General features: G+C 34.2%; 2 protein-coding genes across 2 annotated transcripts in view; one reads left to right on the top strand and one right to left on the bottom strand.

The window, feature by feature from the left end:
• LOC115225268 (adhesion G-protein coupled receptor G6-like) overlaps positions 1-23,664 on the top strand; it is a 1,160,637-nt gene that overhangs the window by 203,072 nt on the left and 933,901 nt on the right. The gene's annotated exons all lie outside the window — the stretch shown is intronic.
• Positions 586-21,964, bottom strand: LOC115225267 (adhesion G-protein coupled receptor G2-like). The gene is made up of 10 exons (XM_036513970.1): positions 21,874-21,964; positions 19,695-19,866; positions 11,637-11,786; positions 10,283-10,411; positions 9,644-9,793; positions 8,835-8,935; positions 7,827-7,950; positions 4,743-4,887; positions 3,292-3,364; positions 586-955 (listed from the first exon to the last, which is right to left on the bottom strand). Exons 2-10 carry the CDS (start codon positions 19,863-19,865, stop codon positions 604-606), a joined length of 1,395 nt encoding a protein of 464 aa, XP_036369863.1. The 5' UTR covers position 19,866; positions 21,874-21,964; the 3' UTR covers positions 586-603.

The raw sequence follows: 23,664 nt of genomic DNA on the forward strand, positions 1-23,664 counted from the left end.
ATTAATAGAAAAAAATAAAGTTCTTTTGTCAAGAAGAATGGGAAAAAATCCTAGAGAAACATACGAGTCATTGCTTAAGAACTACAAGAAGAGATTGGTTGAAGTGGAACTGAATAATGGTTATGCTACGAAGTATTAAATCAGAATTATCAGTTATTTATGGTCTGTACGAATACTTTTTCGCCCCTAAATATTTATAATTGAATATAAATTCCTTAGTTACTATACTTTATTAGTTTCTTTTGCATATTCTTAGTTTATGCATGTGTATGCAAATATAGTATTGGTATATCCCATTTATGTTCATTAGAAATTAAATAAATAAAGAATTTTGACATGTGCGAATATTTATTTTCCCACGCTGTATGCGTGTGTATGTGTGTGTGTGTGTGTACTGATGATGATGTTGACGGCAGCAATGGTGGAGTTGGTGTGAATCCTAAGACTGATGCTGTCAATAGTCATTGTGCTGTTAGAAGTGATATTTGTTCTGAATCCCTTTTTGATAACACTGCTCCCGGTTTTGGCAGTCGTAGGAAATGGAAAGGGCAAATTGTACTTACTGTTATTGTACGTAACATTTTCTCTGGTATTCGCCTCCTTTCATTTATGTACACATGAAAAAATGACATATCTGGTATTTTTCGTGTATATACAGTAGAAAAAGAAGACAAACATTCCTTGAAGCATATTGAATATGGCAAAGAGCAAGGTAAACACTTCATCTGTTTCACCAAAACTCAAGAATGCTAAGATCCACGCCGCACTGAACAGGACAAACACGCCAACGATGCCCAAAATACGTGTTCGTTTTGTTTCGAGTTTAAATGTCATGTTAGTTTCTAATGTCATTAAGTACCAGACATCAATAGAGAAGATAAAAATGTTGAAGATGAGAATGATCCCCATGGGAGCCACAAGAGCAGTATAGAACGGTACCGCTGATAACCAACATCTATAAAGAAATAGAGGATAGATTAAGAAAAAAATAACAATTATCAAATGTTATCGAATTGAAGAGTCAGAGAGGGAGTAATGCGAAGTGACTTTAATCCAAAATGAAATGAAAAGCCTTCAACGCACTTGTAGTGTGTTATGTACATTGCTAAATCAGATATTCTTATCCAATATTTCAATATTCAAATACGCAAAAAACACCTCCCTATCCTTACGAGTGCATACATAAATAAATACATACATACACAATATATACATACATGTATTCGTAGATGCATGCATATAAGAGGAAAGAAGAGAAGAATAGTTACTTTTAAACATGTAATAGAAATATTATAGTTTTCTCAAGAACTGTTTACATTTTCTTGAGTTCTTTGTATTTTGTTTGGAACAGTAAATTTCTCAAGTGCTTCAACAAAAATGTTTGCCTCTTCAGCATTTCATTTTCAGAATGAAGCTACGTTGAGGTGTATTGTTGTCTTCTTTTATGTGAGCAGGTTAAAAGCGAAAGTTTGATAATCAGATTTATATTCCACCATTAGGTGTTATTTAAGTGTCAGTTATCTGTGTATTTATTTTAGCATTGTCCTGTTATGGATATTGCCTCCATCATTTACTGCCTGTTTTTGTGTTTCATTCTGTGTGACATTGCTACTGATTTTCATTGTATTTCAATGAAGAGTAGTTACAATAAACTACATCCTACAGTACAAGACCGAACGAGATAGGAAAACTTTATCAAAAAGGTACAGAAACATTACGAGAATTCAAAAACAAAAGGAAACATAATAAGACTAAGAGCTGAAAAGATAAAGAATTACATCGCCAATTCATACAATAAAACGGAGAATCTTATAAAAACCAAAAATTGCCGATTGTACTGACTGATGAAAACCCGAAGCAAAAACATTGAATTATCAATTTTAGCTGCCCAAGAAAAGCCATTAGAACTAATTTGTTAAAGATAAAAACCGATAAAATTCAGAGAGTAACTACAGAACATCTAGATGAGAAAAGAAAAGTATTAACTATTTTTAGTAAATGCAGTAAGCTTGCATAAAAAAGTGTATAAGCGCTGTTATGACTGAGTTGCTGAAAGGCTGCATTGAGATGTAACGGGAAAATGGTGTGAACGAGTCAGAGGCTATCATGGAGATTAATAATTATAAGATTTTATGGGATTTTTCCTTAACGATTGACCAATTGTTGATATCTGGAAGATATGATTGTAGAATGCGGAAAATAAAAAGTTGCTGTCTCCCATATATTATTATACTTATCTCTTGGTCCCTGAAGGTCGTAAATCTTGGTTCCCAAAATAATCTCCCTTTATAAGGTGAGATTTGTTTCCCAAACGATTTAGAATTCTGTAGTGCTGAAGTGGCTGAATTTGTGTTCTTCTTTTCCGTAGAACCAGTTGATAATACATGGGATAATAACATTAGTCTCTCCCGCCACACACACACACACAAGGAAACATGAAAATTGAGGCACTCCAGGGACTAATTGATATAAATACAAAAGTAAGTGGTATGATAGGTCTTGTTTCTCTGGACCGTCTTAAAAACATTGAAACGTTTTCTCTTTCTCTCCAACGCCAGCGTGTGTGTATATATCAGTCGCACAATGTGGAGAATATATCACTAGCATTACTCAAACGACTGCAGTATCAAGTTTACAGTCCATCCAGGACTGAAACCCGGTGCGATACGGATTCCACACAATTGAAGTTTACAACACATAGCCACGTTGTAAAACAATTATGTTTTTTTCATTATTGACCCAAAAGGAAAGAACGAAGAAAAATATCCCATCACCTTCAAATGGTATCTGGACAAACGACTTCAAAATGTACCAACAAGACAAACAACCTGTATCTGGACATATCACAATCAATAGCAGCTCCCTATTTAAATAGGCTATTATGATATAAAACCTGACTTTTAAAAGAATTGAAAGACTCTCTCAGGCGGCGCTATTAAGTGAGACACATGGACTCGAGTACACAACTTCATTACATCAAAAAGATGAAATGAATTATTTTAACTTCTGTTATCAAATTGGGGGACAACACTGTACTTTATCGGGTTAGACACATAAATATTTCTACTATTCAAATTTCGCTGCTAGTCATGCGTGTTGATAATTACAAGGTGTTGTATTTTTTAGTCTTATGAATTGAGTGAACGAAAAAATCATTAAGAATGTTAGTGGAGTAGGGTAGCTTCCAGGAATAAAAGTCGTTGTTTTAGTTTGATTACATTTGATCCATAACCTAAATATTAGTTGTGAAGACCTGAGAAGATTCGGTGAATAAAACGCAGAAATACTTACATTTGTTCAATTCTGATGTAATTGTTGGTGTAGTTAATTGCCAGAGTAAATGCGACAATGATCATTGGAAGACCTGACAACAATATATACATTAATTGATTTATGTAGGTATTAATCAATATTTAAAATAACAAATATGTGAAACTTGAATCGATTAAGTTGGAAATGTTTTTGTTCAATTCAAATTCAATATTTGTTTCGATCCACACATGGGTCAGTTTTTACTATTTGTTCCTAAATTCCTATAAATAGGTGTCACAAATATCTAACTCCGATTCTCTCAGCTATAGTTTCCAGTGGGAAACAGTAATTACAATATTTTGGGAATTCTTGGCAATGGTATGAAGACTAAATTACATGGGGGACAACAAAGATGCGCTCTCATTAACGTCTTCACAAACTACATGGTGCGTCAGATGAAAGTGTAAACTGGATAACACTTGGTTTTATTCTAGAGATAAGATCAGTGACAGAAACTACTTCATGAAAAGGAAAATCAATTTAGGTTTCCCTAATGGCTAACCCTGAGAATCTGTTTCCTTATGGTTTACCTTTATGCTGTGTGTATATAAATATATGTGATGCACTTCTGTATCCACATATTTACATCACGTTTCAGCTACTTCCTCATCTCATCAATTTCTCGATCTATCCAAGTTGAAATTATGAATATTAACCACACTACCCAACACTACCTTCCTAATAAACAACAAACTAGCTAGCTGCCTTTATCTTTCGCTTAGTTATTATACTAATCAAGTCAAAATTAATATCTAATTCCACTCTTTATTATTTAGCTAATTGACATCTTCCCTATTCCAAGTTGGTTATGTTAAGAAAGAACGTATTCAATTATATATGCGCTGGATCGGTAGAAGAGTGGGAGTTTGCAGTCGGGGCTTAATGCTCCTGGGTTCAGAAATCTGGATTTTACTGTGAGACAGACACGTAATCAATATAGTGTTTGTTTTTAAACCACAAGAATTTAATGTCTAACCTCAAATCTTTTTTTTAAATATTGTATGATTGATAAGGATGCAGAGGATTCGTGATATAGAGCGCTGTCCTAGAAAATTTACAGAATGATTGTTAGAACTTCCAGTAGTATTACAGTTGAATAATATACACAAAAAAGGAGAAAAATAAATTGAAGATTCACTGGATTCACAGTGTTTCATTTAATACTCAAAGTTACTGATTAACAGTGTTTAGTTTAGTACCCAGAGTTCAAGTCCCATGAAAGTCAGTGACCCCTTTCCCATCAATAACAAAAAACTTAAAGACGGTGTATGTGTGTGTATGTGCCTGTGTGTGTTTGACATATATATATATATATATATAGAGAGAGAGAGAAGAATGAGAGAGAGAGAGAGAGAGAGTGTGTGTGTGTGTGTGTGTGTATATGAAAGAGATAAAGTTAGAGGTAGAAAGAGAAAAAACTTTGTACATACCCCAGGCCAGAATTGAACTCCTTATCATAAAAGATCTCTGAACAGTTTGTGATATAACATCCACAGCAAGGCAAACTTGAAGTACTTCTACAGTCATCCACATAAGAGATGTCATAAGGAAGTAATGTATGAGAGCAGCCACTGCCTATAACAACAACAAAAGCAATAATGAATTATAAAGTCTTATATAGTTTTGCAGGGGCTGAATATAATTAAGAATATCGATATCAGATCTTGGTTAATATTTTGTATCATCAAGGCGGCGAGCTGTCAGAACCGTTAGCACCTCGGGCGAAATGCTTAGCGGTATTTCGTTTAGCCCCTGGTGGGTAGTAAAGAAATAGGTATTTTGTCTGTCGCTACGTTCTGAGTTGAAATTCCGCCGAGGTTGACTTTGCCTTTCATTCTTTCTGGGTCGATTAAATAAGTACCAGTTACGCACTGGGGTCGATATAATCGCCTTAATCCGTTTGGCTGTCCTTGTTTGTCCCTTCAGTGTTTAGCCCCTTGTGGACAGTAAAGAAATAGATATTTCCTCTGTCTTTTCGTTTTTATTTCAAATTCCGCCGAGGTCGACATACCTTTTGTCCTTTTGGGGTCGAATAATTAAATACAAGTTGCGCACTGGGGTCGATCTAATTGACTGGCTCCCTCCCACCAAATTTCAGGGCTTGTGCCTAGACTAGAACAGATTCTTGAAGGCGGCGTGCTAGCAGAAACGTTAGTACGCCGGGCGAAATTCTTAGCGGTATTTCCTCTGTCTTTACGTTCTGATTTCAAGTTCCGCCGAGGTCAAACTTTGCCTTTCATCTTTTCGTACTGGGGCACAAAAAGATGGCTCCCCGCCTCAAAAATTTCTGGCCTTGTGGCTAGTGTAGAAAAGAATATTTCATATCATCAAAAGGCGGTGAAGTAGCAGAATCGTTAGTATGCCGGACGAAATGCTTAGCGGTATTTCATCTGCCGCTACGTACTGAGTTCAAATTCCGCCGAGGTCGACTTTGCCTTTCGGGGTCGATTAAATAAGTACCAGTTACGCACTGTGGTCGATATAATCGACTTAATCCGTTTATCTGTCCTAGTTTGTCCCCTCTCTGTTTAGCCCCTTGTGGGTAGTAAAGAAAGAAGCATTTCGACTGTCTTCACGTTTTGCGTCGACACCAGTGTTTCACTGGTACGTAATTTATCGACACCGAAAGGTTGAAAGGCAAAGTCGACGGATTAAATACCGCTGAGCATTTTGCCCAGTGTGCTAACGATTCTGCCAGCTCGAAGACTTACCAAAATAATAATAATGCTTTCAAATTTTCCACAAGGGCAGCAAATTTGAGGAAGTGGATGAGTCGATTACAGCGACCCTAGTGTTCAAATGTTACTTATTTTATCGACACCGAAAGGATGATATGTTAAGCCGACCTCGGCGGAATTTCATCATCGAACGTAGCATTTCGTCCGGCGCGCTAATGATTCTGCCAGCTCACGGCCTTAAATAATAACAACAACAACAACAACTATTCATGCCCTGATACAGTCTCAGGCACTGACTCTCAGGGTCTGAGATATTATATGACTGGAAGTGTTAACATAAACATGTTTTGTCTTGGCATGAAATATGAGCTACAGCAAATATTCTGCTTAATACCACAGATTTGCTTGTCAGTTGTTTGACCATAACCAGTGGAGAATGCCCCTAACTTACTGACAATATGTGCATCTCTAATCCCGAAGGGGTGGGGCCATCATAAACATGTGTTGATAAGAATTCTTTGGGACTTGAATAATTCCCCTTTGGAAACATGGGTGTTTCGTTCAAAATTCTTTAACAACCCTTTTCATGTATCTTTTGAGCGGAATGGGCTACCCGACAAGAAGAAAATTCTAACTGGATACCACGTACAAGGTCATGCGCTGTTAATCTTGATATGAGGTCACCATGTCGCGCAAATATGGTTGTGATGCATGTGCCTGGTGTACCCTTATCAGACGAATAGCCGTGATGGGTATACAGGGTTTTGTATATTTTACCTCAGTGGGTATAGATATTTAGGGATTTTGGAGCTGGATGACGTTCTACACATACAAATGCAAGTCAAGGTCAGCGAGGAGTATCAAAACCGGGCGAAGATGGTGTTGAAATCCAACCTGAATGCCAAATATTTGATTACCGCAATGAATATCTGGACAGTTGCGGTATTCAGATATAGTGTATCCATTATCCTCAAATGGACTAAGGAGGGAATATCAGCATGGGATAGAAGGACGGTAAGTTGATGAACCCTAAAGCAAGCATAAACAGACTATATATGAAAAGAAAGATTGGTGGCAGAGGACTAAATAGTATAGAACTTTGTACAAGGAGTGAAAGGAGAATGCTTGCCGAGTATTTCATAAATAGTGATGAGGGTCTGTTGCTATATGTGGCGAACGATATGGGTGTAAATGCAGATGAAATGATGGGCAAGGAAGAATGTAACCAAAGAGCTGAGGAGAAGAGAAAAGAAGACCTTCCAGGAATGAGAATACAGGGAAAGATTGAAAGGAATAAATAGGTTGTTAAGAATAATACAGCATTGTGAGCGAGGTAATTTCAAGGGTATCTCCGAAAGCCTGATCAATACTGCACAAGACTAGTTGTCCCATCCGATTTAGGGAAGTGTAACATTTATAACACTTCTGACACCCAGAAATGCAAGCTCCATGGAAAGAGTGTGGAAAATGTGTTCCAATTGGTAAGTGGAAGTGAGAGCCTTGCACAAAATGAATACAAGCGCAGCCACGAAAAAATGTGTGCGTATCTTCATTGGCTCTTATGCCGTAAATACCAATACGAAGTAAGAGAGGACTGGTATGAGTAAAGGTTTGAGCAAGTAAAGGTTTGAGGATGGAAAAGTAACGATACTCTAGAATTATGATTTTCAGACGGATCGTGTAATCGAACACCGTCGGCCGGATATTGTCATATTGAATAACAGAGACAAATTTGAATTTGGTCTCCTACTGGATGAAATCTGACGTAATAAACGGATATTCATAGTGTTTCATATAAAACAAAATTCATACTGGCTAAAATGTGTTTTCTCTTACCTTACAAGCAGCTGGTTTTGTCGTTGCATATTCTTGCATCCCAACAAGAAAGATAAGATTACTGACAGCTAGAGAAATGCACAGGCATACTAAAATCTTTGAAGCCATTAATTTCCTTAGATTTCTGAAATAATAGAAGAAGAAATCGCAAACATTTCATTTACTGAAGATTAAAACTTTAAAAATCATTCAATGCAAAATCATAACTATGTGCGTATAAGTGATGGTTATTTGGAACACAAATGATAAATTAATAGATTTTAAGTTCAGATGTGCTGGAAAATATCTGTGTATATTGACCTGAATGAAATATAAAACATGTTTATCAGCACTTGCACCCATAACGTAATTATTGCACTTGAGATGGGCTGCTACAGTCGGCAGCATTTTAACCAATATACTATTCTGTTTGTTTTATTTAATTTTCTGATGAATGTCACTCAGTCCTTTTTCAGAGCCGACATCTATTATTATTGGTGAGTTGAGCTGGGATGTGGATAGCTGATATATGGGGGACTGGAACCTAAGGTAGCCCCAACTCACTTTTATTTTGGAGTGATTTAAGTGAAGGACTATTGAACAAATGACAGGCCATGCGTAATTTCTCTTCTTTTGTTTTATCTAAGTCGATGTTGTCAAATGGGTGCACTGAGATCAATGATTTTGGTCTGATGTTTTGATAGTGAAGGATAAACTACAAATTACCATTTCATGGTCTGAGAGGAGGTACTTTTGATTATTACCCTAATGAATAGTGAGAGTGTGGTTGCTCAACGCTAGGTCTAAGACACGTTTCTTAATCTTCATTGTCGATATATCTGTGATTATACACGTGATATATGTATGATCTTATATAAGTCATGTATGTATGATGTTATATTTGATGTATGCATATATGATTGTATGTATGGTGGTATATAGGGTACATGTTTGTCTGAGAACCCCACAAACTGATGGATGCAGCTTTTCTGTATTTAACCAGTTTATAAATGAAATTGAATTGCTTACTTGAAAGAAACATGAAGTATTACTGTAAGAACGAGAAAGACAAACGATATTCCACAGCCAACGTTTGATATGAAGTGGATATTCTTTGTATTTTCTTCAATCTGGAATAGAAACAAACAACAATATATTATATCCTCATCCACTTTTTCCGTATATGGTAATCAATACTTGTATAATATACGAGTGTGTATATATAGTCTTGATGTAGAAAGTGAGGATTACAAAAAGCTGCATTAGAAACACTGTATTGCTGGGCCGCCTTCTGCTGCATGCTGGATGATGGACTATTTCCATGTGAAGATTCATATTGTGTACACACGAGGTGTATATGTAGAAGTATGAGATGTACCACTAGTCTATAGAGCCTGAGTTCAAATTGACTGAAGGTGTGTCTTTGTATATTTTATCCGGACAGATAATTCAAGCTGCTTCAATTAAGCCATCTTAATTAAATAAGAGAGACCGATTTTGTAATGAGAAAGTAGTTATTTATTTCTCATTCCTTTAACATAATACAAAGTATGAACATTATTGCATTTTAAGACCTTCTTGGCGCTGGAAGTTAACCCTTAATTTTTTACGCAGCATCACTTTTACAAGTAGGAAGATTTCACTACTTCAGAAATAGTTTGGCCTTGCACACAAGACATTGTGAGTAATGACAAGATAAGAAAAACATTTACATATTTACTAAAATACCAATCAAAACAACAATTTAGTAGGTATGATAGTATAGAACTCTTTTAAATTAATAGTACATAGATATACTGCCAAACTACATGTAAATACCAATTCATAAAGTTACCAACCATTTGCAGGGCAAAACTTGTCAGATGGTTACAGGAACAGAGTACTTTCTCTCCAGGTACATACTCGGATGTAATACAGCCTTTCGTTGACCAACGGGGATCCTGTCCAGGAGATTGGTCCCAATAAACACACTGTGGTTTGGTGGCAATCTTGGAAAAGTAAAATTCTAATAACTTAATGTACCTTCTAATTAAAAGACATGTCATTATGATAAGTCGTTACTAAATTTCACCGTATACTGATAATAATAGAAAAAGACATTGTACAGTATTGTTCTAGAAATACTTAATGAAATGTTTGATTACAATACGTTTACAGATGGGATGTGTTTCATCATAAGTCAACTGAATCAGAGAATGGTAAGGATATTACAACAATAGGAAAAAGTACAGCAGGCATCATAAGCAAACCTAATGAAATTCACACTGAAATTACACAATCTCAGTCAAAAGCAATATAGGAACATACAAAAAACAATATAGTGATGATACTAAAATACAACACAAACATTCTGGAACATATCTTGTAGGAAATAAAAACATACATCACCATCATACAATATTGACATAATGAAGCCACAAGGCCTTGAAAGGAAACCTTAACATCAACAACAGCAATAAAAAATGCACAGCCGTTACCTGATTTATTAAATTGTATGAGATAATTACTGGTTCATCAAGATTGGTTATTCGAATGTTAGGAATACTTGCAGCAATAACATTACTGTAAATTTTTGTGATTGCTTTGGTTCTAGATTTTTGTATTACCTGTAAAGAAATGTCACGAAAGAAATTCATTCATTCAACTGAATAAGACTGCTAAAATATGAAACGATTAAACATTAGTCTTGTTCTTAGACACCATTATTTTAGACAGCAGAACGACATATTATAATACATACATACATACATATATAATGTTATATATATATATATATATATATATATATATATAATATTATATTTAGTAATATGTCACCAAAGAGTCCGCTCAATTTGTTTTGATACTTAACTTCTAGCACTCTAAGTTACTAACTTACTAACTTCTAGCACTCTAAGTTACTAACTTAAGTGTGTCCTTTGCACATACGTCAACTTAGTTCGACGCGAGCTACTGGCGACCGAGATTTTATTCTGTCTGCCTGGGAAGACCCAGAAAATTGTGAAAGAAAAAAAATAACCTCACTTTATGCATTTATTATCTTAAAAAATCCGAGAAAACTGCCAAAAAATAAGGATTATGTTATGAAATGTGTGCCAGAAGCGGTTTTCAATATTCGGCCGTGAAAGTTTTCTGTTGAAAATGTTGTCCAACTAAAATTAATAGTGTCACAAAAGTTATATCCGTTAAAAAAGAATTAACTTTTCAACAAAAATTTTTTGAACGGATATAACTTTTAATGTATTATCTGATTAATATTTTACAAATAATTATTTACCCTGGGTATTTAGGATTTGTCCTTTATATAAGCTATTTTTGATTGAAGGTTTTCTTCGAGTTCATAAGATGATTTTAAACGAAAATGTGATAATTGCATGCGACCGGTCATTGTAAAAACCGTTAGCTGAAAGGACCAATGAAACAAAACCATTTTCAAATGTGTATCCATTAAACTAATTGCATATATTTGCTTATAACCTTATTTTTATTCCATTCTAAACAAAACTATTCGACGAACGGGAACCTGAAATTCTGATTAACAGTTTTTTGTGATACTTTTGGTACTTTTTAATAAAGTATATTACTCTACCTCTGGTCTTTGTGTACGATTCTTTCCACCATGTTTCGCATTTATGTGCTTACTCTGGTGTATATATATATATATATATATATATATATATATATATATATATATAGATAGATAGATAGATAGATAGATAGATAGATAGATAGATAGATTGGCAGCTGTGTTGTATTTGTACTGTTATCAAAGAAGGAACAATGAATTAAAACATTTAGTCAACAAAATTTCCATTTTGGTTCGTTCCATACCCTATATAGCTTATCCTCCCGCAAAGAAAAAAAGGTCATTCGTGACCATTTTGATTCTTCTCCTTCTTTCATGTGTGTTAATAAGCTCCTTCCTAATGAAATGAAGTTTGCCGTATCTTTTACCTGTAGGTTTGAATTTGAGTTTTGTATCTGAAAGAAAAAGAAAATGAAATGGATAAGCAAAATCTACTACTAGTACTAGTAATACAACTAGTACTACAACAACAACAACTACTACTACTACTACTACTACTACTACTACTACTACTACTACTACTACTACTACTGCTACTACTACTACTACTACTACTGCTGCTACTACTACTACTACTACTGCTACTGCTACTACAGTTGTTGGAATTTGAATTTCTTCCACAACCGCTACATTACTAAAACATAACAACATAATATCTAAATCTACCAGAATCACCACTTACTAATATCTTACACAAGCAACCACAAGGGTCTCTTCGTTGATCAATAAATTTTTGGTCTATTCAGTAGCTTTCTACTTTACGCCTCAATTTCTTTCTTGTTCTCGGATGCCCTCTTACATGGATACATCAGCATTCAATGCAAATTAGTATTATCTGAATCTATTCAGCCAAATACATCAAGTTGTAACTATTTATTCGCCAAATATCTTGTAACTAGACACACACAAATACATACAACCAAATATATATGCACCCACATAGCCACAAATAATGGCAAATAGAACCAATGAACCTCTCACTATATTGGTTCACAGAAACTTCAAATATATATTAATAACACTGTTCATTTCACTATTGTAATCATGCACTTTAATTAATTGCTTCAAAATATTTTGAATCACAAATCAATTTACATTCATATTTTTTCTTCAGTCAATTTGCTTGTTTTATTCTGGTTTTAAAATCCGATGCAGAAGAAAGAAGGATCAGGGACAGTTTTGTCTAGACTGTTCCATTATAAACAAAACTGGCTGACGGACGGGAAGGTGAAACTCTGAGGAACAGCTTTTTGGTATTTTTTGCTGCTTTTCAATAAAGTATATGTATATATGTGTTATGTCTATTAGAAAAAATCTAATATATAAACAGATAACGACTTTATTTAACAAAAAATGTTATGAGGATAAAAAGTGAATCATTTTCTATCATTTTATTCAATATACCACCGTCGTCTTCAACACATACTTCTGTATGAGTTCTAAATCATCTACATGCTCGAATCAAGTGGTCTTGGTTCATTTTAGACATTCCCAGACTATGGCAGCTTTCAAAGCATCTTTGGTGTTATGAGCGTTTTCATTGACCTCTCTCTCAACAACGCTCCGCATGTAATAGTCCAATGGATTGAGATTGGGGAATTAGGAAGCAAAACGTTAGGGGATATGTGATCATGAAAATGTTCAGCCGTGCATTCCTGTGTTACAAGAGCCATGTGTAATAGTGCAGAGACCTGCTGAAACACATATGATATTCCATTGCATACACTGTTTATCCAGGTCTTAACAATTATTACCAGAACCTCGCTGTAGTCGGTGGATCTAACTCTAAGGCCCTGTGAAAAGATTCAATGAGGCATAATTTCTTCTTCATTGCTGACAGCCCCTAAAAACATGGCAATTGCAGAAAATGTTGTATGCATAACACTTGGGAATTCAGAAGGGTCTGCGCATAACCATCTATCATCTCTTCCCTTAACGTTTGATTTGGTCGAAGTTATTCTCGTTTGAGAAAAACCAACTCAAATATTCTGCGGGATTTTTCAGATTGATTAAGAGCCTTTTAGATCTGGTGTAGTGATTTTCGTTTGCTTTTTCTGACAAATTTACTTTTCCTCGTCATATAAGATGACTTCGTGGAGAACATAGACAGTCCTCATGGATTTCTAGCGTTGCAATCAATGGTTTGTTGAACCTGATGGATAAATTCAGGTCTTCTGGTGATATCAGAGCGATTAGAATGCATTTTTCCGCTTTGATACCGGTGATACATTTCCAACATCAGTTTCTAGTTCCTTACAAACCTTGTAGACGAAAGATCTGGGCACTTTTAAAACCCGAGATATTTCTGAATAGCTAAATAGCTATGCTAAGCCTCTATAACCAAAATAACAGCATGTCTCTTCATTTCTTGTGTCTGACATTATTATTTTATGAAATAAATATTATGCAGAGATAGCAAAAAGTGCAGGAATAACCCCCAAAATATCCTCAAATAACATATGCTCTCTCTCTCTCTCTCTCTCTCTCTCTCTCTCTCTATATATATATATATATATATATATATAAATTTATATAAATAAGGATAAGATCGTTAATTTAAATATCGATCTCATCAAGTGGCCAGCATGGGAATAAAAATCTCCAAAGGTAATAATTAGGTTTTAGAATCACGTTTTGGCTGCTATTTCCACCGTGGTGGTATCTCTTAGATACCCTAAATTATAATATATATATATATGTGTGTTGTGTGTGTATGTATATGTGTGTGCGTACATAAATACATACATCCATACATACATAGACGGTTATGTTAGTAGAAAGCTCTGAGATGATAGTGACATCGATCGTCAAAGCAGTTTTATCGTGAAGCAATCGCCGGATTACCACCTCCTACTTTGAGGGCAATGCTTTTGCAATACAGGAACAAGAAATATGAACCAAGTGCCTGATACACAAAAGGAACAGAGATGCAGGACAAGCAGTAAAATGTGACAACCGACGCAGACTTTGTGGAGTTAACATTGAATAAATCACCCATATTATGAGCGGTTGTCCGAAAACGTCATCGCTGTATTATATGTAGATGAGACATGTCGTTATAGATAGGGCACTCTATAATGAAATCTGTCGGAAGCTTAACGCTGAAGACAAAGAAATAAGAATCCACAGTATGGTAGAAGCCATAGCCATTCATAATAAAAAAGGAGTACTAGGGGGATGTCACAGTGAAGACCTCAATAAAACGTAAGCAAACTTAATATAATAATGATTTGGGAAGCAGAAGAGAAACTGTGCACAGTTGGGAAAGTTAGCTGCCCATCAGATGTTAACAGAAAGTTGAAGGGCATTCAAAAGAGAACACCTACGCTGGACTATTGAGAAATCTGCAGTTTCTATATCCAGATTACAAGTTCAGGTTTATACCTGTAATTAGTGGGGCCCCGGTTTATATAACATACTGCCTAAATGCGAATCTAGAGAAAGTGAGCTTCTCAAATCTAGAAAGGAGAAAGCTTATTTGACGACTGCTGATTCAATCCAATTGTCGACAATAATTTTTGCAGAAAAATGGCTGAAATCTAAGACCTTGGAAGTTTGATAAGCGTAAGACGCGAAACCGGAACTCCCAGTTTCTTATATCAGGTCATCCCATAAGTTCTGTCTGATTTTACCCGTTTTTAAAATTGAATGAAATTTAATAGTATTTTCGAATGTCCAATGGAATTAAAAATTATTTTTTATGCATTTGCGTACATTTAAACAAATTAATTATTATTTTACAGAATAATAGAATTAAAATTTCTTTGATTCTAACAAAGAATTATCCAAAGAGCATTTGAGGCACATAATTCTTTATGAGTACAAAACATGAAACTCTGCAGCCGAAGCGACTCAAAACACGCACTCATTTCATGGGAAAGAATGCTTGAATCAAAGAACTTGCAGAATGTGGCTTGCAAAATTCAGAAGCGGAGAATTCAGCCTTGAAGATGAACATTGAACAGGATGTCCAGTTGGGGTTGATGATAATCTCCTTGAGGTATTACTTGAAGAAGATCCTGCATTATCAGTTGAAGAATTGGCAATAAAGCTTAGTTCAAACCATACAACTGTTCATCGTCATGTTCAACAACTTGGAAAGTTTCCTAAATTTGGAAAATAAATGCCTCGTGAATTGCCCATAAGCAACCACAAATCCCGAGTTGACATCTGCTCTTCCCTCCATTCTCAGGAACATATTTCACCCTTTTTGGATAGACTTGTGACTGTTGACGAAAAATCGATCTTCTATCGAAATGTTAAACGTTGTAAACAGTGGTTTAGTAAAAGGGAAAAGCTCAACCACAACCGAGAAGGGAACGTCATGGAAAAAAGATTCTTCTCTCTATCTGGTGGGATTGCAAAGGAGTAATTCACTTTGAATTGTTACCACTTAATACAACAATCAATGCTCAAGTCTACTGTCAGCAACTAGAGCGTTTGAACCAAGCTTTGGAGAAAAAAGCCCCGCTTTAGTGAATCGAAAAGGAGTGATGTTTCATCAGGACAATGCCACACTACAAAGATCACATCACAGAAGATCGAAGAGTTTAGTTGGGAAAAATTCCTCATCCACTTTATTCTCTCGACCCTACTCATTCAGGCTACCATTTGTTTCGTAGTTTACAGAATTATTTGGGGGACATAACTTTTGCAACCAGATGAGATCGAAACAGACATTTCAGAGTTCTTCGTTCTGGAACCAAAACGTTTGAGATTGATGGGATTAAAAACCTTGTAAAGAGATGGAAGGAAGTCATAGATAGTCAGGGAAAGTACATTGATGATTAACTATCAAATAAATATAACATTGGATCACTTGTTTTCTTTATTCAAAATTCGGACAGAACTTATGGGATGGCCTGATACAGTGTTGTAGTAGAATCCTTTGTTTCATTATGATCTCATTATTAGCATAAATTTTATAATAGAAATCAACTTTGCGTTTTAACATGCTCTTCTTTCTTAAATATCTACAACCCACGATATGACACCTTTATGTTATACACTCACACAGACATCCACACAGACACACAGCCACACACACAATACACACATACACACGCACACACACACGTACACACACACACACACACACACACACACACACACATATATATATATATAATAGGGAGTATGGCTCTAAACTTATAGAGAAAAATTAGATTTAGTATTAAATCAAATTTCACAGTTTAAATATATAAAATATAAAATATGAATTAGAGATAAAACCACTATTTGGCAACTGAAACAGTGATAGACATAAACCAATAAATAAATAACAAATAATATAAATATAAATATAATTAATATAATATATATATATATATATATATATATATATATATATATATATATATATATATATATATATATATATATATATATATAAATGTATATAATTTTTTTCCAAAAAGTATAAAAAGAATTATAAATGTAATATAAGTAAAAACACTAAGTACGTTTCATGGCTATAATTTAATTTGAATTACAATTAAGTTTAAATTCAATTTAAATAAATTCGAAGTAAAATTGTAGTCAATCTTCAGGTTGATGATAATAGGTAAATAAATAAGCAAATAGAGTTTAACAATATTTTTAAAGAAAGAAATAAAATAATAATTTTTATTATAAAAAAGACTCCATTATATAAATTAGAAACTTAAAACATTAGGATTATGTCATACAACCCATTTATTATGTTAAACATTTATTTTTAAGGTAGAAAATAGATAGACATGTATTTATCTATGAAGATATAATATGGCTTTAAAAATCATAATAAACTCAAGAATATCCTTAAATCAGTTATAGTCCAATCTTTAATTACCAAATTATTTAACAACATAATCACTATTTTTAGATTTAAGTTCACATCTAAAAATTATAAAATATTTAAAAATACTAACTAAATTATTATCAACAAATATAGTAATTAAAATCTAAAATTTACTCTATCAATAAATATATAGACATATAATGAAAACTAAATATATTAATTAATTAGTCTATTACTACTTACATAAATATTAAATATCAATATAATATATTTATGAAATGCATTAAAAAATTAAAGATTGAAAATCAAATTATAAACGTATAACCTATCATAAAAGCACCGTATAGCTATTTTACGATCTATGTATCTCGTGCGCTAAGTAATATCTTATAAATAATGTATAGTTATAATCTAATAATTAAATACATATCATCAACAACTAAATAATTATAGAATCAAATTAGAAATCAGTAGTTATATAGTATACAATACAATAAAATAAAACTTATTAAAATATCTTTAAAAATCTTAAACAGAAAAGGTTTACTTTCCTTTCAAAAACCGTATCATTAACTAAAATTTTAAAACGGGAAACGTCATTGAAGCGTTTATTAGAATACTCGTGGAATTACGGTATTAACAGAAATAGAATAAACAGATGGAAAATTATTTTAACAATGAAATCTACGAATATATTTTATCAATGAAAATTACGAATAAATATTATCAATGGAAAATACGGATATAATTTGGTAATTAAATATTGGACTATAACTGAGTTAAGGATATTCGTGAGTTTATTATGTTTTTTAAAGCCATATTATATCTTCATAGATAAATACATATTTCTATCTATTTTTTTACCTTTTACCTACAATATGGTAAATTTATATATTAACACTTGCACCATTTTCAAAATTGGACTTTGTGCGTGTAATCATGTACGCTGACCTCCTAATATGCTGCAAATCCCTTATTTTGCTTCGGAAAAATGGGGGTGGAGCGAGGCGGAATCCATCCCCAACCCCGGAATCATTGGAATTGTTTTATTCGTTGAATGAATTCCTGTCATCTCCTAATATGCTACTAAACACTTTGTGGATAGGTAATATCAAATAATTCAATCACAACTCAAATTTAATTTAAACATGGAAAAATTGAAATATTATCTTTCAGTATTTTATAAGATAAAATCAAAAATTATTAATTGACACATTATTGATTATCTTATAACAACAATGCCTGAAAATGTCATGAATTACATGGAAAATTGCGTGCAAGAAAAATAATATTCTTAAGATTATAAACCAGGAAAAGTACATGACAAGTTATTACATCTGCAAAAGTATAGGACAAACTATTACTTCAAGTAAAGAACGAGAAATATTTACTTAAAATATTGCAGCTAAAATTCAAATTTGAATATTAAACTTATTTTATTATAGTTTACAAATAACACGATATATATTTAAGTAGAATTTGGCTAATTTTCTATTTTAAATACAGAGAAAAGTAACTAACTAGACAAACTTACTAATTAACCGAACACTTTTGTATAATAAATTTAAAAGTTGACAACTGTAAAGAGTGATAAATTAGAAGAACTGACATTCTTCGTTGCAAAGTAAAAAGTTTCTTGTTATTCAATTTACTTGAAGGAATAGTTTGCCTTGTACTTTTCCTGGTTAATAATCTTAAGAATATTACTTTTCATGCTCGCATTTTTCCATGTAATACATACATAAATGCAAACAAAAATACTCCGTTGTTGATGTTGAAATTCCAAAGAAGGACCATGGGTCTAGAATTGAAACCAGCTCCCTCTCTCTCTCTCTCTCTCTCTCTCTTGGCAAGTAGCCTTGAAATAAGAATACATACAGTAAACAAATATTCTCATCCTTATGACAGAGTCGAGGGCCTTAGTACGAATATTACTTGTAAGTCCCTTTGCATTACCACACTCAGGGTCCATGAGTAACACCCAATAAACACTACTTGTCATACTAGTGTCTGTAAAAGTTTTAGTATGATACTTTTCTTGTGGGCGCAGTTTCTTCATACTGTACCGATTAATTTCGGTGTTCATTTTCCTGCAGCAAGAACTGTTCTAATTTCCTAGTTACAGTGATTTGTGTTGCAAATAATAGAAGCCAGCTACTAACCCTTGTCAAGTTCGGTTAGTACGACAGATTGCCAGTGTATGGTAAGCTGCTCAGCTTCCTTAGTGACTGCCATGACCTAGCTTATTCAAACGGTGTTTGCTGAGACATACACTGATCCAATCGAGATCGTGTGCCAAGCCCTGCATTGCATATATATATATATATATATATATATATCATCACTACTCTTAACATTTTGACTGATGGTCTAAGCAGCGAAGAATGTATAGTATATCTTTTATCGTTTACTTCTCTCAGTCATTATACTGAGGCCATGCTGGGGCACTGTCGTGACGATTTTATCGATTTGGGTATTTAGAACAAACGGTTAATAAGGGAGTAATCATGAGAAAGTATTATACCGTTGTCATAGCTTCAGTTCCATTATTTCCAAATGAAATACCATAGACAGCCCCATTGAACGTGTACTTCTCCACTTTGATAACACCAATGCCAAGATTAGAATATAAAGCTGTGAGTTGCTGCTCTTTCAGTGGAATCTCTTCAGTGATTGCTTCTATAATGTCCAGCATTCTGTGAGAAAATCAAGAAAATAAATCTCAACAAAGAGTGTGTTTCAAATACGTAATTAGATATAGGTGTCATTACATTAATTAAATTGATTAATAAATCTATTTATGCTACCATTGTTTCTACTACGTCTGCTGCTACAGCTGCCGTTGTTGCTTCTTTATCATCACTATCATCATCATCATCATCATCATCATCATCAATTTCTTCGTCTTTTCTTGTTGTTGTTGTTCCCATTCTTCTTCTTCTTCTTCTTCTTCTCCTCCTCCTTCTACTACTACTACTTCTACCACTAGAGCCACCGCAACCGTCGATAACCCAACCACTCCTCCTCCTTCTCCTCTTATTACTAATACATCCACCACCACTGCCACCGCCACCACCAACACTACTACTAGTACTACTACTACTTCCCTGCTACTGCTGCAGCTGCTGCTGCTACACTGACGGCAAATGTGATATGGGTTTTACCTGCTCACAGTTCCACCTGATTGTTCTGCTTCAACCAAAATCTCTTCCGGTGTGTCTATCATATTGTTGATACTAAGAAGAATATTCCTTAGTGTTATATCGGCGGACACATTTGGTATCAAGGGCAGTATTTTCTCTTGAATATCAACAGCCAAGTCAATATCTTCTGCTTTGAAATACACTGCTTTCTTGGAAATATTGCTGAGTATTGTTGAAACCTCCTCAACATTTTCTGCAACGAAAAATTCAATGTGAAATTTAAGGGAATTTACAGATGCTTTCAGATGAAATATTAGATGCAAATTAAATGCCACACAAAAAATTAATGAATGAATGGAAGTTAATGAACATCTCCAAATTCATATAGCACAGAGATAGCTAAATGAGTTCAGTTCATCATTTATATATTCATTGTGATAAATCGTTAGTGTCTCCTGCTCTGTAACGCTAACTGGAAGAGTGGGCGAGTTGCACAACACTACATACTTGAGTAACACAGACAATTGATAGTGAATGTTTGTAAATAATAACATTGACAACCAATGACCTGTGATACACCAGCCATCCTAAACAACTGTTAATATGAATGGAATTATTGTTCAGTTACACGTTGAACTTAAAGGAATATGGGTCGATGATCTAATGATTAATATTGGTGTAAGTTTTGGCGGAAGAGCAGCAATTTCGGGGTAGAGGCTAAGTGAAATACATTGAAACCAATGCTCAACTCGTTCTTATTTCGTCAAAGATTAAAGGAAAAGTCGACGACATTTGAACTCAGAGCGCAAAGACGCACACAATGCCGCTAAGCATTGTGTCCGTCTTCTCCGGTATCTACAATATCAATATTAATCATTCTTCATCAATGACTTATGAGAAATTGAAATCATCACTACAATGCAATCTTAAGAAAATCTCTTTGATTTTACAGTGCTACAGGTGAGAATCGTGCATCGCTTCCATTCAATGCTACACAGCTTTAAATATCTTATAACCCCCAGGACAACCTGATAGAAAATTGTATCATGGATAGCTCTATTGTATTATGCTTATTTACCTGCTGAATGATTCTGCAAAAAATTACTAAGAAAAGTGGTTTTAAAGATTTAATAATAAATTGAAATGTCCCACGTTATAACATCTGTCGACATGTTTCCATATATGATTCTAGTGACACGCTTTTGGAAGACATGACCAAAAGGATTTATGCAACGAATTACATCCTAACAAATAATTTTCATCTTGGTTACATATACATACATGCATACATACATATATACACATATACATACATTACAGGGAAAGAATGTCACACACACACACACACTCACAGGCAAATACGTATATATACATGCATATATATATATATATATATACATATATACACACACACACACACACACACATATATATATATATATATATATATATATATATATATATATATATATATATATATACATACATATATATAACCCTCCTGTTACTGCTATTACTATTATTACTAATACTACGGTAAGTGCATTTCCAAACACTCACCTTCATTGATATCTTCACTTGTGATGTTCTTTAGTTGTTGAGTGATCCTCTCTGTATTGTAGCACTGAGACATGTCTGGTTCTTGCCAGACGCCAGTGAATGGTGAACCTTTTGGTGATGTGCCATACTGATTTGTTGGCATTTCTAGACCTACCATCTCTCCGGAAGAACTGAAAAATAAATATCAAATATCGTCAGTTATATAAATAAGCATATATAGTTCATCGATACCAGAGGAAAGTGAGAAAAACATTGACCTTATCGTGATTTGAACTCATAATCTGGTGAAACAAAGTTAAATACTGTGATGTATTTTGTCAGTAATCTATTATTTACTCCACCTTGTTATCATCCCGCCCGTTTACAAGGGACAACAATCCCGAAACTAGTCCGAGCGTATCACTCAGGCTTGCGAGGAAGGGATGGCCTCCCTTTGCAAATACTTTAAGGACACTGATATGGTGTCTAAAGCCAACTGGAGACGACACGCTCCTGGGGCTGTAAAGCTACAGTAACACCCCCTACCCTATGTGGTTAGCCATGTTAAGATGGCTTCTATACTTTACATTGTCGAGCGATTACTGTTTCAATCTCATTCTGAGATTTAATAATGTAAAATATGTTCTTACTAAAAGTTAGATTTTAAAAATATTGCCAAATCTGCTTTTATCCGTTATATTTTGTTGCGACTTTTAAAATTCAAGTTAGGATGGACTAATATGGTGAATGAAGTACTAAGGCAAGATGCTGCTAGTCTTAAGTGAGTGGGGAAATCACCTATTTATATTTCGTCGTCATCATCATCCATAGTAGATTTACGTATATCTTCTACAAGAAAGATTTGACAACTTCCATCTTTGTCTTAAAACTTATAAAACTCAGACCCCAGCAATAACACTTTAGATGCTTAGCACGTGGAATAACGTGGAGGATACGAAAAAATGATAAATATGATGCGACAGGCCCCACAATGACCTGCTTTCTTCGCTTACCATCATATAATAACCAATTGAATAAATAACGTTACTCTGAAATCAATAGAATTAGTGATAAAGGCTATTGGCTGAGTCTAGATCTATGTTTTCTGCGCAACTTTTTTTAACATTCTGGCACTTACAGGAATCTTTACAAAAAATGTAATTTTGGTAAATGTAAAATATCAGTGCTAAATGATTTGAACTAATGGACATTAGTTTTATCTTAATCTCTCTAAGTGTTTTATATACTACTAGCAGCTAAGCCCACTCGGTCTGTTTGGATGATGTGGCTGTGATCGTTTTCCGTTCGGCATAATCTATAACAACCTTTCTCAACATTAGCATTTCGGGTCCCCTGTTTCGATTGGAGCCTCCAGGTGTATGAATACTCCCTCCCCTGTCTAAAAACAGCTTCAGGAATTGGGATGAACGAATTTGAACGTAAGCAGTTTCTGAGTGCTATTCTATTGTCTAATCATTAAATCATTGGGTGATCTTTCGATATGGGAACACACGACTCTCACAAACCACTAATAAAGCACGTGTGTTTATTTACATTTTTGAAGAGGATTGTCGGTCTCCATAAAAAATATTTATTGTTTTAATATGGGGTTAGGTGGACAGGGGATCTTTTGAAGTTGGCGTGAAATCGAAAATAACAGAGAGAGCGTGAATATATGAATGAAGTTCTTTTGAAGTTGACGTGAAGCGGAAGAATTGCTGAGCGTGCGTACGTGCGTGTATGAGGGAAAGAGTGTGTGTGCGTGCATGTGCGTGTGTGCATGTGTGTGTGTGTGTGTGTGTGTGTGTGCTT

The sequence above is a fragment of the Octopus sinensis genome, linkage group LG27 (genome assembly GCF_006345805.1).
Source record: "Octopus sinensis linkage group LG27, ASM634580v1, whole genome shotgun sequence".
NCBI classification, from domain to species: Eukaryota; Metazoa; Mollusca; class Cephalopoda; order Octopoda; family Octopodidae; genus Octopus; species Octopus sinensis.